The sequence below is a fragment of the Halichoerus grypus genome, chromosome 14, assembly GCF_964656455.1.
Source record: "Halichoerus grypus chromosome 14, mHalGry1.hap1.1, whole genome shotgun sequence".
Classification (NCBI taxonomy): domain Eukaryota; kingdom Metazoa; phylum Chordata; class Mammalia; order Carnivora; family Phocidae; genus Halichoerus; species Halichoerus grypus.
In genome coordinates, this window is record NC_135725.1 from 45245494 (window position 1) to 45260312 (window position 14819).

Consider the following 14819-nt stretch of genomic DNA (forward strand, 5'->3'; position numbering starts at 1 on the left):
CTGCCAACTACCCGGTTGCCAAGGGTCCCTTTGCCTCCCCCTCGCCCTGGAATCAGAGCCAGCACTGGTTTGGGGGTAAGAGAGACCTGGCAAGTCCATGCTCCCCTGGGACTGCCATAGGATCTCTTTCTCCCCTCTCCCCTTCCTGTGCCTAAAAAAACCCAAGCCCCACTCAGACAGCACTATTCTTACCAGTATGTCATGGTGTGAAAAGGTAGAAAGATGCCCCGTAAAGCAGCCCTGGGCAGAGCGAACACAAAATTCCAGACTGAGTTCAAAGCACTCCCATGAGTACTGGAGTGCAATGGGGGCTGTAGTCTGAAACCTCCCCAAAGGTCCCAAGGAACACAGCCCGTCCTCTGCATAGACACCACGTGGGGGTGAACACATAGACCCGCAGATTCATTCCCCCCAAAATAAAGTTTATTCTTCAGCACTTCATATTTGGCAAGGGTTAATTACAATGTCAATTCATACAATGATTAAATTAATAAAATATTTCTGGTTCAGAGAAAAACCCTTGAGACCAGCTTTGATTCCATCAGCACAAGGTAAAGGACCCAAGTGGGGGAGGCAGCAGAGGGAGGGTTAAGGGGAATACTTAGCCAGTGATTAAATGTCATTTTCCTTGAGTCAAGCGATTCTCATTTTATTCAAGTGTCCTGGAAATGATGATGAAGACTATTTTTTTTTCCATTTTGGGGAATTCTTTTTTGGCCAATGAATAACTCTCAATCATCCGCTTTTAAAAGTATTGTGCAATTTCTAAGTAACGATTTTTAAAAATCAGGCTGACACTGCCAGCTGCCGCTGGTTGGGGTTTTCCGAGTCACCTACAGAAGAACGGCTGCTCCGCAGAGAGCCCGTCTGGGAAACTGGCCTGTATATCCTGTGCCCCAAAGCGTCCGTTTCCTCAAAGATGTAGCCAGGGGGCTCAGCATAGGAAGCCAGGCACCTGCCCATGTCCTTGGGGGTATAACTGATGCTGTATGTGGTCTGGCCCTCCACAGGCATATTTCCTTGGGGGCCGGCCCAGGGAGGCTTACAGCTTTTGGTATTGATGGGTGGGTGGGGCACATAGTGGGCCCGAGTCGTGGTCAGACAATCCAAGGGCTCGGTGGGAATGTTCAGCTGGGGAACAGGCTTGACTAGTTCCGGCCGCATGCCAGGCCACTGTTTATAGTCGTCCTTGGTGGTAGTGGAGCCTTCAAAGCGGCTGCCACCCTTCTTGACTGAGAGCACCGGTCGGCAGGACTGAGCTGGGGCACCCTTAGGGTATGTGTAATGGGCCTGCACTGTTGTCAGAAGGTCCATCTTTTCTTCAGGAGGGACATAGGTGACAGGAATTTTGGAGAACATCTGGGGCGTTGGCCAAGCTTGGTACTTATCTCGAAACTCAGTGGTGTTAGAGAAAGGTGTGTCTAAACCACAGGGCCTGGCTGCCGGTTTCAAGCTCTTGGCTGGCTCTCCCATCAGGCCCCGGTAGGATTCTTTGTGGGTGGTAAGACTTTCAAAGGGGATTTCACAGGGTCTGAACTTCTCTGCTTCATACACAAAGCGCTTCTCCATAGGGTGGGCCACGTAGCTCATCTTGTAGTTAGTCAGGTCCTCCAGGGGTATGTTACAGAGCTTGGGCATGGCCAGAGGCTTACAGCTCATGGTGTTCACTTGGCCCTTTACAGAATAGTCATCCTGGTGTGTAGTTCTACTATCAAACCTGGTTGATGCTGGCCGGTAGTGGTGTTCTGGACGAAGGAGCTCTCGTCTTGGTTGGTTCCAGGGTAAGTAATCAGCTGAAGATAAAACAATAGTGGTAATTACTTTAAATCAAGTCCACTTAACCTACATGTATTCTAAGGGGCCCCAAAACCTTAAACCAGTCTCCAATGAGATCATCCTTGAGACAAAGGAAGAATAGAGTAGATCTCTTCCACTACCTCAACCAAGGGCTTAATATTTCAACTTTATGGTATTTGCAAGTTATTATGCAGAACAGATAAATTTACAGGAGTCTCATCATAACCCACAATGCTACATGCAGGGATTTTAGAGGGTCCACAGCTGTGGGAGGATCTAGGAATTTGATTCCAGCTGAGGAGTGCAACCACTGGTGTACCTTGATCCAAGAACAGTTCTGTTCCTCTATGGGGAAGGGGCCCTCTCTGAATCAGCACAGAGTGGGAAGATGAGCATGGTGAGACAGGCAAGTCACAACCCACTGCTGGTGGGCCACCAGCCAGACCAAGCAGATCTCCCTTCTCATCCATGGGGTGACCATGATTACATCCCTATAACCCACACATTTAATCCACATAAATCAAATATGCTGCCCCAAGAGAATAAAGGCATTGTATTGGTTGGAGAGAGAACAGCAGCTGCCGCATGCATAGAGTTTATCATGTGATAGGCAATATTCTAAATACTTTCTATATTAACTTATTTTATCTTCAGACAGGCCTAATCAGGTGGGTGCTTTCGATATGCCCATTTTATAGATGCAGAAAGAGAGGCACAGAGAACTTAGGGAACTTGCCCAAGGTCGCTTGGCTAGAAGTGAAAAAGCATGGCTGCAAATCCAGGTCCAGAATCCATGCACTGGACCTACTCCACTACCTGGTTCTGACAATCAAGGAACACTGACTATGTACCAGCTAACTGTGCTCAGGGATTTCCATACATGACCTTGTTTCATCTTACAATAATCCTTTGTATGGTGTAATTATCTCTATTTTACCAATTTCCAAGATCAGGTCTCAGAGAGCCTAAGAAACTTTTCTAAAAGTCATATGGCTAGGGAATTAAGAGTTGGAATTTAAACCATACAGTTGACTCCAAACTCATGCTCTTCCCACAGCCTCTACTACAGCTAGGAGCACAATATATCTAGAGAGAATGAAGGTTTAAGGAAAGACTAATGAAATATAATCAGAGAATATTTGCAGAAGAAGAAGAATTTCAGAATGCTTGAAGAATGAAAATAGGCCAACCATATCTAGGGGATATCTGTCTCAAGAGGAACCTTTGCTGTGGGACTGGCATGGCCACAATAATACAAGGCCTGCACCCAAAGGAAATCTGCCCTAAAGATGGCCTCCATGCATCCTGAGGAGCAAGTTTTGTCCTCAAATTGCACTATAGGATGCTTTTAAAGTAACTTCCCCACACAAATCCTAGGGGCAGCTTTGAAACTAAAAATCTAGGTGAGAGGAGCATCTAGGTGGCTCAGTTGGTTTAACAACTGCCTGTGGCTCAGGTCATGATCCTGGAGTCCCGGGATCGAGTCCCGCATCGGGCTCTCTGCTCAGCAGGGAGTCTGCTTCTCCTTCTGACTCTCCTGCTTCTCATGCGCTCTCTCTCTCTCTCATTCTCTCTCAAATAAATAAATATATAAATAAAATCTTTAAAAAAAAAAATCTAGGTGAGAAAAATAGGATAGCAAACCATACCATTCAAACACCTTGATAATGGTTCCATTCTTTTCATAATACTGGGCTCACACCCAAGTCCTACATTGCCCCCACTGTGTCCATCAATTACCAGATCTAAAGTAACCAATATGAAATCCTAGTGAACCCTCTGAATCCACAGGGAATTCTCCTGCTTACAGCTTTACAAAGCATTAAGAACAAAAGCAGCTTCTCAGGAGCCTTGGTTATATACAGCCAATACAAGGGGAGTCCACAGGCACACTTTTTAAAAACACTTTTACTGAAATATAATCTGTATAACACAAAATGCACCATCTTACATTTTTAATTATGCAATAACTTTTACAGAGCTGGGCAACCATCACCAAAATCCAGTTATAGAACATTTCTGCCCCAAAAATATTGATCAAGCCCATCTGCAATTTATCTTTACTCCCATTACCAGACAACCATTCTATCTGCTCTTGGTCTCTATAGATGTGCCTTTTCTGGACATTTTATATAAATAGAATTACACAACATATAGTGTTCTGCATTTGGCTTTTTTTCATGGAACATAATTGAGATTCATCCCTGTTGTAGCATGTATCTGTTCACTCCTTTTATTGCCGAATAGTATTACATTATATGGATATACCAAATTTTGTTTACCCATTCATCGACTGATGAATATTTGGGTTGTTTCTACCTGTTGGCTATTAGGAAAATTTCTGCTATGAACATTCGTGGTCAAGTCTTTGTGTGGATATATATTTCATTTCTCTTAGGTAGATACCAAGAGCAGAATGGCTAGGTTATATGGCAAAGTAGATGTACCATTTTACATTCTCACCAGCAATTTGTGAAAGTTCTAATTCCTCCATACCTTCACCAACACTTTCTTTTAAATTATAGACACTATAGTAGGTGTTTAGTGGTATCCCATTGCAGTTTACTTTACATTTCCCCAATAGCTCGTGATGGCAATAAAAAGAAACATAGAGTTAAACAAAAGGAGCAGACACAGGAATATGTCCCAAATGAAAGAACTAGACAAAGCCACACACACAAAAAAAGAGCTAAACAAAACAGAGATAAGCAATATGCTAGATAGAGAATTAAAAGTAGAAGTCATAAAGATACTCAATGGACCCAAGAGAAGAGTTTTCAGTGAGAACTTCAACAAAGAGACAGGAAATATAAAAAAGAACCAGTCACAACAGAATACATAACTGAAATTAAAAATACACCACAAGGGAATCAACAGCAGATTAGAGGATGCAGAAGAATGGGTCAATAATCTGGAAGACAGGATAATGAAAGCAACCAAGGCAAAGAGAAAAGAGAATATTTAAAAATGAGGATAGGTTAAGGGATATCTGCAACATCATCAAGCATAATAACATTCACACTATAGAGGCCCCAGAAGAAAGAGACGTAAGGGGGCAGAAAACCTATTTGAAGAAATAATAGCTGAAAGTTTTCCTAATCTACGGAATGAAACAGCCAAGATCCAGGAGGCACAGAGAGCCCCTAACAAGATGAACCAAGGAGATCCACACCTAGACATATAATAATTAAAGTCACAAAGGTTAAGGATAAAGAGAGAATCTTAAGAGCAGGAGGAGAAAACAGTTACATACAAGGGAAACTCCATAAGGTTGTGAGCTGATTTTTCAGCAGAAACTTTGCAGGCCAGACTGGCGTGATATATTCAAGGTGCTGAAAGGAAAAAACCTACAACCAAGAACACTCTACCCAGCAAGGCTATCATTCAGAATTGGAGGAGAGAAAGAATTTCCCAAACAAACAAAAGTTAAGAATTCATCACCACTAAACTAGACTTACAAGAAATGTTAAAGTGACTTCTTTAAGTGGAAAGAAAGTCCCACAACTAGAAGAAAATTGTGAAAGGAAAAAATTTCATAAGTAAAAGGAAACATATAGTAAAGGTAGTAGATTAATCACTTATGATGCCAGTATGGAGGTTAAAACACAAAAGTAGTAAGACCAGTTATATCTACAAAAATTAGTCAAGGGATACACAAAAAGATGTAAAATATGACATCAGGTATACAAACTGTAGATGGGGAGGAAAAATTAGTGCTTTTAGAATGTATTTAACCTTAAGCAATCACCAACTTAAAATAGACCTATAGACTGCCATACACATAGGAGGTTGTACATGAACCCAATGGTAACCATAAACCAAAAACTTATAATACACAAAAAATAAAGAGAAAGGAAACCAAGCATAGCATTAAAGAAAGAAAGCCATCAAACCACAAGGGAAGAGAACAAACCACAAGAAAAGAAGGAACAGAGATAAACTAAAAAAACAACCAGAAAATAATTAACAAAATGGCACTAAGTGGAGTCCAGGACCACGACATGGATTCACAGGTGAATTCCACCAAACAGTTAGAGTTAATACCTATTCTCCTCAAATTACTCCAAAAAAAATAGAAGAGGAAGGAAAGCTTCCAAATACATTCCATGAGGCATTACCCTGATACCAAAACCAGACGAAGACACTATGAAAAAAGAGAACTATGTGAATTGTGCAAGACTGTTGAATCACAGATCTGTACCTCTGAAACAAATAATACAATATATGTTAAAAAAAAAAAAAAGAAGAAGAAGAAGAAGAAGAAGAAGATAGCTGGAGGGAAAGAATGAAGGGGGGGAAATCAGAGGGGGAGACGAACCATGAGAGATGATGGACTCTGAAAAACAAACTGAGGGTTCTAGAGGGGAGGGGGTGGGAGGATGGGTTAGCCTGGTGATGGGTATTAAAGAGGGCACGGTCTGCATGGAGCACTGGGTGTTCTACGCAAACAATGAATCATGGAACACTACATCAAAAACTAATGATGTAATGTATGGTAATTAAATAACAATAAAAATCTTTTTTAAATAAAATAATGAGGTTAAAAAAAAGAGAGAGAGAGAGAGAACTACAGGCCAATATCCCTGATGAACATAGGTACAAATATCCTCAACAAAATATTAGCAAACCATTTTATTCAAAAATACATAAAAGGAGACCGATGAATCACAGACATGTACCCCTGAAACAAATAATACATTATATGTTAATAAAAAAATTAAAAATAAAATAAAATAAAAAATCATAAAGTGGTGTTTTCAAAATTGGGAAAAAAAGTACATAAAAGGATCATTCACCATGATCAACTGGGCTTTATTCCAAGGATGCAAGGATGATTCAATATTCATAAATCAGTCAACATATGCACATCAACAAAAAGATTAAAAACCATATAATCATCTCAATAGATGTATAAAAAAAAAAGCATTTGACAAAATTCAATATCCATTCATGATTAAAAAACAACAAAGTGGGTTTAGAGGGAACACTCTTCAACATCATAAAGGCTACATACGAAAAACCCACAGTTAACATCATCCTCAATGATGAAAAACTGAGAGCTTTACCTCTAAGATCAGGAACAAGACAAGGATATCCATTCTTTCCACTTTTATTGAACATAGTACCGCAAGCCCTAACCCCAGCAATCAGACATCCAAATCAAATTAGCAAGGAAGAAGTTGTCACTATTTCCAGGTGACATAATACTATACAGAGAAAACCCTAAAGATTCCACCAAAAGACTACTAGAATAAATGAGTACAGTTATAGAATACAAAATTAACGCACAGAAATCAGTTGTGTTTCTGTACAGTAGTAAGAAAGTAGCAAAAAGGGGCATCTGACTCAGTAAGTTAAGCGTCTGCCTTTGGCTCAGGTCATGATCCCAGGGTCCTGGGATCGAGCCCCGCATCAGGCTCTCTGCTCAGCAGGGAGTCTGCTTCTCTCTCTCTCTCCCTCTGCCCCTCCCCACCACTCATTCTCTCTCTCTCAAATAAATAAAATCTTTTTTTAAAAAAGTAGCAAAAAGAAAAATTAAAACAATTTTATTTACAAGTGTGCCAAAAAGAATAAAATACCTAGAATAAACTTAACTAAGAAGACAAAAGACCTGTACTCTGAAAACTATAAAACACTGATGAAAGAAATTAATGACACAAGTGGAAAGATATTCCATGGACTGGAAGAATTAATATTGTTAAGATGTCTATATTACCCAAAGCAATCTACAGATTCAGTGTAATCCCTATCAAAATACCAATAGCATTTTTCATAGAACTAGAACAAATAATCCTACAATTTGTAGGCAACCACAATACAAACCCAAACAGCCAAAGCAATCTTGAGAAGGAACAGAGGTATCACAATTCCAGATTTTAAGATATACTACAAAGCTATAGTAATCAAAACAGTATGGTACTGGCACAAAAATAGACTCACAGATCAATGGACAGAATTCAGAGCCTAGAAATAGACATATACATATATGATCAATCAATCTATGACAAAGGAACCAAGAATATGCAATGGGAAAAAGACACTCTCTTCAATAAATGGTGCTGGAAAAACTGGATAACTACATGCAAAACAATGAAACTAGACCACTTTCTTAAACCATATACAAAAATAAATCAAAATAGTTTAAAAACCAAAATGTGACATCTCAAACCATAAAACTTCTAAAGTATAGGCAGTAACCTCTTGGACACATTTAGGATGATTTTTCTGGATCTGTCTCCTCAAGCAAGGGAAACAAAATCAAAAAAACCATTGGGACTACATCAAACTAAAAAGCTTTTGTACAGCAAAGGAAACCATCAGTAAGAGGAAAAGGTGACATACTGAATGGGAGAAGATATTTGCAAATCATATATGATAAGGGACTATTATCCAAAATATATAAAGAACTCCTACAACTCAATAGCAAAAAAACACAACTCAGTTTTAAAGTGGGGAGAGGACCTTAACAGACATTTTTCCAAACAAGACATATAGATGGCCAGCAGACACATGAAAAGTTGCTCAACATCACTAATCATTAGGGAAATGCAAATTAAAACCATAATAAGATATTACCTCAGACCAGTCAGAATGGCTAGTATCAAAAATACAAGAAAAACCAAATGTTGGTGAGGATATAGAGAAAAGGGAGCCCTCATACACTGTTGGTGGGAACTTAACCAAGTTAAATAAATTGGTGCCACCACTCTGGAAGACAGTATGGAAGTTCCTCAAAATTTTTTAAATAGAAATATCATATGATACAATAATTCCACTACTGGGTATTTACCCAAAGAAAATAAAAACACTGGGGCACCTGGGTGGCTCAGTCAGTTAAGCATCTGCCTTCAGCTTGGGTTGTGATCCCAGGGTCCTAGGATTGAGCCCCACGTCGGGCCCTCTGCTCAGTGGGGAGCCTACTTCTCCCTCTCCCTCCCTGCTCCCCCTGCTTGTGCTCTGTCAAATGAATAAATAAAATCTTTAAAAAAAAAAGAAAAGAAAAGAAAAACACTAATTTGAAAAGATATATGAATCTCTATGTTTACTGCAGCATTACTTACAATAGCCAAGATATGGAAGCAACCCAAGTGTCCACTTATAGATGAATGAATAAAGAAGATGTGTTATATGTATACAATGGAATATTACCCGTAAAAAGAATGAAATCTTACCATGCATAACAACATGGATTGACCTAGAGGATATTACACTAAGTGAAATAAGTCAGAGAAAGACCAATACCATATGATTTTGCATGTATGTGGAATCTAAAAAACAAAACGAACAACAACAACAACAAAAATCAGACTTAAATACAAAGAACTGGTGATTGCCAAAAGGGTAATGGAGGCTGGGCAAAATGGGTGAGGGAGACTAAGAAATACAAACTTGCATTTATAAGTCACAGGGATGAAAAGTATAGTGTAGGGAATAGAGTCCATAATGTGTAATATACTTACCATGATGAGCATTTTATAATGTATATAATTGTTGAATCACTGTTATACACCTGAAACCAATTTATTATATGTTAACTATATATTTCAAATGACATTTAAAAAATTTTAAAAGTAACAAACAATGTTGAATATCTCTGCATGTGCTTATTAGCCATTCATATGTCCTTCTTTGGTAAAATGTCTTCTCAAGTCATTTGCCCATTTTTTTAATTGTCATCTTACTATTGAGTTATGAGTTATTTGCATATTCTGGATACAAGTCCTATACCAGATAAGTGATTTGTAAGTATTTTTTCCTATTACTTATAGTCTCATTTTCTTAATGGTGTCTTTTGAAGCACACAGAAGTTTTATATTTTTTTAAGATGAAATTTTTTTCCTATGTCTTAGTCTAAAAGGTTTATAGTTTTAGCTCTTACATCTAGGTCTCTGATCCTTTCTGATTTTTGAGTATGATGTGAGGTAAAGATCTAAGTTCATCTTTTTGTATGTGGATCTTCAATTTTTCCAGCATCATTTGACAAAATGACAAAATTTTAGCTATTCTGGTTTATTTCAATTTAATATATAAAATTTGGGATCAGCTTTCCAATTTCTGGGGGTAAAAAACAGTCTGTTGGGATTTTGATAGAAACAGCATTGACTCATTAGATCAGTTTGGGAGCAACTCTATCTTAATAGTATTGGTTTGGTTTTTGTTTTTTTTTTCATGGTCTTTTTATTTATTTATTTTTTTTTATTATGTTATGTTAATAGTATTGTATCTTCTAACCCATGTACATGGATTGTCTCACAATCTATTTAGATATTTCTCTCAGCACTGTTTTCAAAGTTCAGTGTACAAGTCTTACACTTCTTTTTCAAAACTTATCCCAAATATTTTATTAATTTTGAAGCTATTAAAGAGAACTTTTTCTTAATTTCATTTTCACATTGTCAATGTTAATATATAGAAATATACATTATATATACTTGGCTGAATTTATGTATTCATTCTAGTAGTTCTCTGTGAATTCCTTAGGATTATCTGCATACAGGATTATGTTGTCTGAGAATAAAGACAGTTTTGTGTCTTCCTAATTTAGATGCATTTTTTTTAATTCTTCTTGCACTATGTACCGGCTATAACCTGTGGTACAATGTTCAATGGAAGGGGAAGGAGCAGACATCTAGACTGGTTCCCAATCTTAGAGAGGAAAGCACTCAGTCTTTCTGCATTAAGTATGATATTAGCTATAGGGTTTTCTGTGGATACCCTTTAGCAGGCTGAGGAAGTTTCCTTCTAATGGTAGCTTGTTGAGAGCTTTTATGGTTATCAGATATTGTCAAATATTTTCTCTGTGTCTACTAATCATGTGGCTTTGTCTTTTACTTTATAAATGTGGTATATTAATTTATTTTCTGATGTTAAAACAACCTTGCATTCCTGATACAATCCTTGCAGTTTTATAATTATTGGTTGTTTTTTAAAATAGAAAAAAGTAGACATTTACCTACATAATTACCTTCTGATGAAAACTTAGTTGTTATTGTCATTTCCCTGTATGTGATAAGTATTTTTTTCTCTTTTGCTTCTTTCCAAATCTTTGGCCTTGGCTTCCAACAGTTTAACTATTATGTGACTAAGTATGGATCTCTGTTTATTCCATTTGGACTATGCTTCTTGGATATATAGATTAATATTTCTTCTGCCTTTTTCTTCTTCTGGGGTTCCCATCATGAGTATGTTGTACAATTGATGATATCCCACAAGTCTGAGTTTCTTTCTTAATTTTTTCCTGTTCTTCAGATTGGGTAATATTTATTGATTTATCCCCATTTTCACTGATTCTTTCTTCTGCCAGTTCAAACCTAGTGTTAAGTCCCTATAATTATTTTGTTATTCTCCTTTCAATTACAGTGTTTTCATTTAATTTTTATGGCTTCCTTTTATTGGCATTCTCTGATAGGAAACTGTTGTAATATTTTTATTTCTTTAAACATGGTTTCCTGGAGTGCCTGGGTGGCTCAGTTGGTTAAGTATCCAACTCTTTTTTTTTTTAAGATTTTATTTATTTATTTGAGCGAGAGAGACAGAGAGAGCATGAGCAGGGGGAGGAGCAGAGGAGGATGGAGAAGCAGACACCCCACTGAGCAGGGAGCCCAACACAAGGCTCGATCCCAGGACTCCAGGATCATGACCTGAGCCGAAGGCAGATGCTTGCTTAACTGACTGAGCCACCCAGGCGCCCCTAAGCATCTAACTCTTGATTTCAGCTCAGGTCATGATCTCAGGGTCATGAGATCAAGCCCCACATTAGGCTCTGTGCTGTGTGTGGAGCCTGCTCAAGATTCTCTCTCCCTCTCTTCTGTCCCCCAATCCCACCCCCCACCCCTCCCCTCAGTCTCGCACATTTGTGCACATGGTCTCTCTCTAAAAGAATTAATAAATAAGAAATAAAAATAAGCATTGCTTTCTGTTGTTCTTTGAACATATTTATAATAAGTACTTTGAAATAGTCTGCTAGGTCTAATATCTGGGCCTCTTCAGAGGTAGTTTTTATTTACTGCTTTGTTCCCCTATTCATGGATTACATTTCCCTGTTCCTTTTTATACCTTATAATTTTTTGCTAAGAACTCACCATTTCAGATAATATGCTAGTTCCCACCCCCACTGCAAGCTGTTTTTGCTGTTTAGTGACTTGCCTGCAGTAATTCTATGGAGTCTTTTCTCCCCAGCAGTGTGTGACGACTGATGTTTTGCTTAGTTTCTTCTTTTAATTGTTTTTAAGCCAAGATTCCTGAAAGTTACCCTGTGATAGCATTGTTTAGTAATTAGCCAATGATTATCAAAAGTTATGCTTAAACACCTTAGGCCAGTAAGGCTTTCATCCCTTTGCTAATGAATGTGTGTGTGTGGGTTAGGGAACAAAGTCAAAGATCAGACCATTTACAACTCTGCCTTGGCTTTTAGTTTCTTCCAGGATTTCTCATGTCTCCTCTGTACCTGGACCAGGCATCATCTTCAACCAGGATGATGAGTAGATCATTAGCCCCGTCTCTTATCTCTCTTGAGCCTGTATACTACCTTGCCCATATGCAGTCTTCTAGGCCATAAGGAATATGTATGAGCTTATCAAGGCCTTTCCTATTCTCTGGATCTCTTTGTTAGATTTCTGTCTGGTCTGCTGCCTACCCCAACTAATTCTGCAGTTGTCTTCACTGAGTTTTTTGCTACTGAGATCACTATTGTTTTTATTGAAACCTCTGGGTATGTACGCTACTCCAAATCAAGTTAGCCCAGACTAGCAGCAGAGCTGCTGGTTTTCACAGCCCAGCCTACCCAGGCAGAACCACCACACAGATCAAACTTGGGAGGAGGGGTGATGGAATGAGTCCCAGGATAAAACGCCACAAACTCTGACTTTTTATAATGATGGTTTAGCAATTTTTCTTGAATAAATGCTTCTCAGTTTGTTGTGTGCCTTTAGTTGATTTCCAGAGCCCTAAAATGGTTGGTTTTTATTGTTTTGTCCATTTTTGTTGCTTTTTAGGAAGAGGATTTACTGAGCTCCTCACTCCACCCCTCCAGAAGTCCTGACATCCCCACCCCCAGGCACACTTTTAAGTTTATTTTAGGCCAATAATACTACCAACTATTTATTTTAAATTGGCCTCATTTTAATTGAGAATCTAATCTTTCTCTGAGAGCCATTAATGGCTCTATCAGCATCTTGAAAGCATTAGGGGGCCTTAGAGGGAACCATCTAGCTGAATATAAACCACATGTTTCCCTTTCAGACTTCAGCCCTCACTAAAATGGGGGCATCTACCTGTAGATGCCTACACACTGCCTCAAGGTGCCTGGGGGTGGGTGGGACAGGACTTTTCTGGCCCTCTTCTGTGATGGATGAAGTGTTAAGAAAACAGGTTCCTAGGCTGAAAGTTGCCTCATGTGATTTCTGATACCCAACAATACAGTCAAAACCACATTATTATCCAACCTCCTAACTTCCTTCACCCAACATGTATTACAAAAAAGCCTGCATAGGACCCTAAAAACCTCAGAATTCCACATGACAAACTATGTACATGCCTGAAAAGCCATCAGTAAAGCCCTTCAGGGCCAGGGTGTCATGTGGGTAATTGGCAAGAATCTCTTTAGAAGGGATTCCATTCAATAATATGTCTTTAAAAAAAACTTAGCTAAGCCTAAAGCTGAGCATCAAGTAATTACACTTTCAATCTTTCCAATTGCACAGTGTTTTGAAAATGTCAAAATTACAACCAAATGCTGCTGGAGCATATTTAAGGGTGGTTTTCTGGACCCCACTAAAGGTGCTGACCATAATAGGAGAAAAAAGTTTGCATATTTTTCCTGTAGAACTACAGTAAGTGGAACATAGAGACATAATATAGATGGCACCGGTTGAAATACACACATTTAATGACCTTGGACTTCGGTTTTTCTTCTCCTTTGGGAGGAGAATCAATGTATGTCCATGAAACCATGAAGGTTGCTATGGAAAAGACTTCCTAAGGAAGCAAATGTCCACAAGAGACAGACAAGTCATGGAAAGGTGATACACCAAGTGATAAGGCAAGGGTGTGGTCCTCTCACACAATGCGTGAAGTTTTGCAGGACTGACCCAAGGGGAAAGTAAATGTCCTGGGTCTTCCCTGAGCTTCACTCCTGCTTTTAGCCAGGACCCACAGAATAATAGGCTGGGTGGGGGTTTGCATAAATCTAATGCCAAACTGTGTCACCTGGAGCCTTGTAAACAATGGTCCAGACTATTCATTTATTTCCTCACTAAACATACCTTTGTTGTGCCATCCTCTGTGCTAAATGATGGGAATACATATGTTGGGCTATCAAGGCCCACTTTTGGAAGCCACTATCTCATAGGGAAGTAATGCAACGAATAAACCATTTCTCACTCCCAGACCTCTCTCTGCACCTAGGGCAAAGTGGGAAGGGGGAATTGAGCTGAGCAGGCAGTTGTACTGAAGAGCCTCTAACTCCACCAAGATTCATAAACAAGGGGACCCATAAGGAGCATGTGAAGGAAAGGAGTTTGTAGCTGGACATACCCTACCAGAGTCCCTGCTCCTTCTCCCATCAGCGATAAGGGCTCACTCTAGTTTTGTGCCTCCTTCCTACCTTTTTAGGGTCCATGGCACCCCTTTTCTTGCCTTCTGTAAACACTAGATGGAAAGGGAGATGAAGGAGCCCTGTAGAGGCCAGAATGCACCTGGCTGTAATGACTCCTTTGTAAAGCATCTACTACAGTGCCTGCCTTGTGGCTGGCAAAGAAAAAGACAGATCCCTGCCATCTTAGAGATTACAGCCTGGCCAAGGAGACAAATGTTAAGCAAAAAAAAAAAAAAAATTACACACTGAATTACAAAACAGAGGATTACAAGGCACTCTTAGGGCATCTAATAGGATGTATATAGTCTGGTATGGAGGAAGGTCTAGAAAGGCTTCAAAGGGTGTGATATTTCTGCTGCTCATTGAAAGAGGAGTGCTAGACAAAGGAAGGGTGGAGGGCTCTATAAAGAGGACGTAGCATGTGCAA

The 14819-nt window shown here is 39.2% G+C and overlaps 1 protein-coding gene across 1 annotated transcript in view; it reads right to left on the reverse strand.

Annotated features, from left to right (window-relative positions):
• Positions 1–525: 525 nt before the first annotated feature.
• Positions 526–14819, reverse strand: part of SAXO1 (stabilizer of axonemal microtubules 1) — a 33712-nt gene continuing 19418 nt past the window's right edge. Inside the window, exon 3 of the mRNA XM_036084788.2 lies at positions 526–1793. Coding sequence (XP_035940681.2) covers positions 787–1793 — 1007 coding nt within the window. The 3' untranslated portion in view covers positions 526–786. The remainder of the gene's footprint in view (positions 1794–14819) is intronic.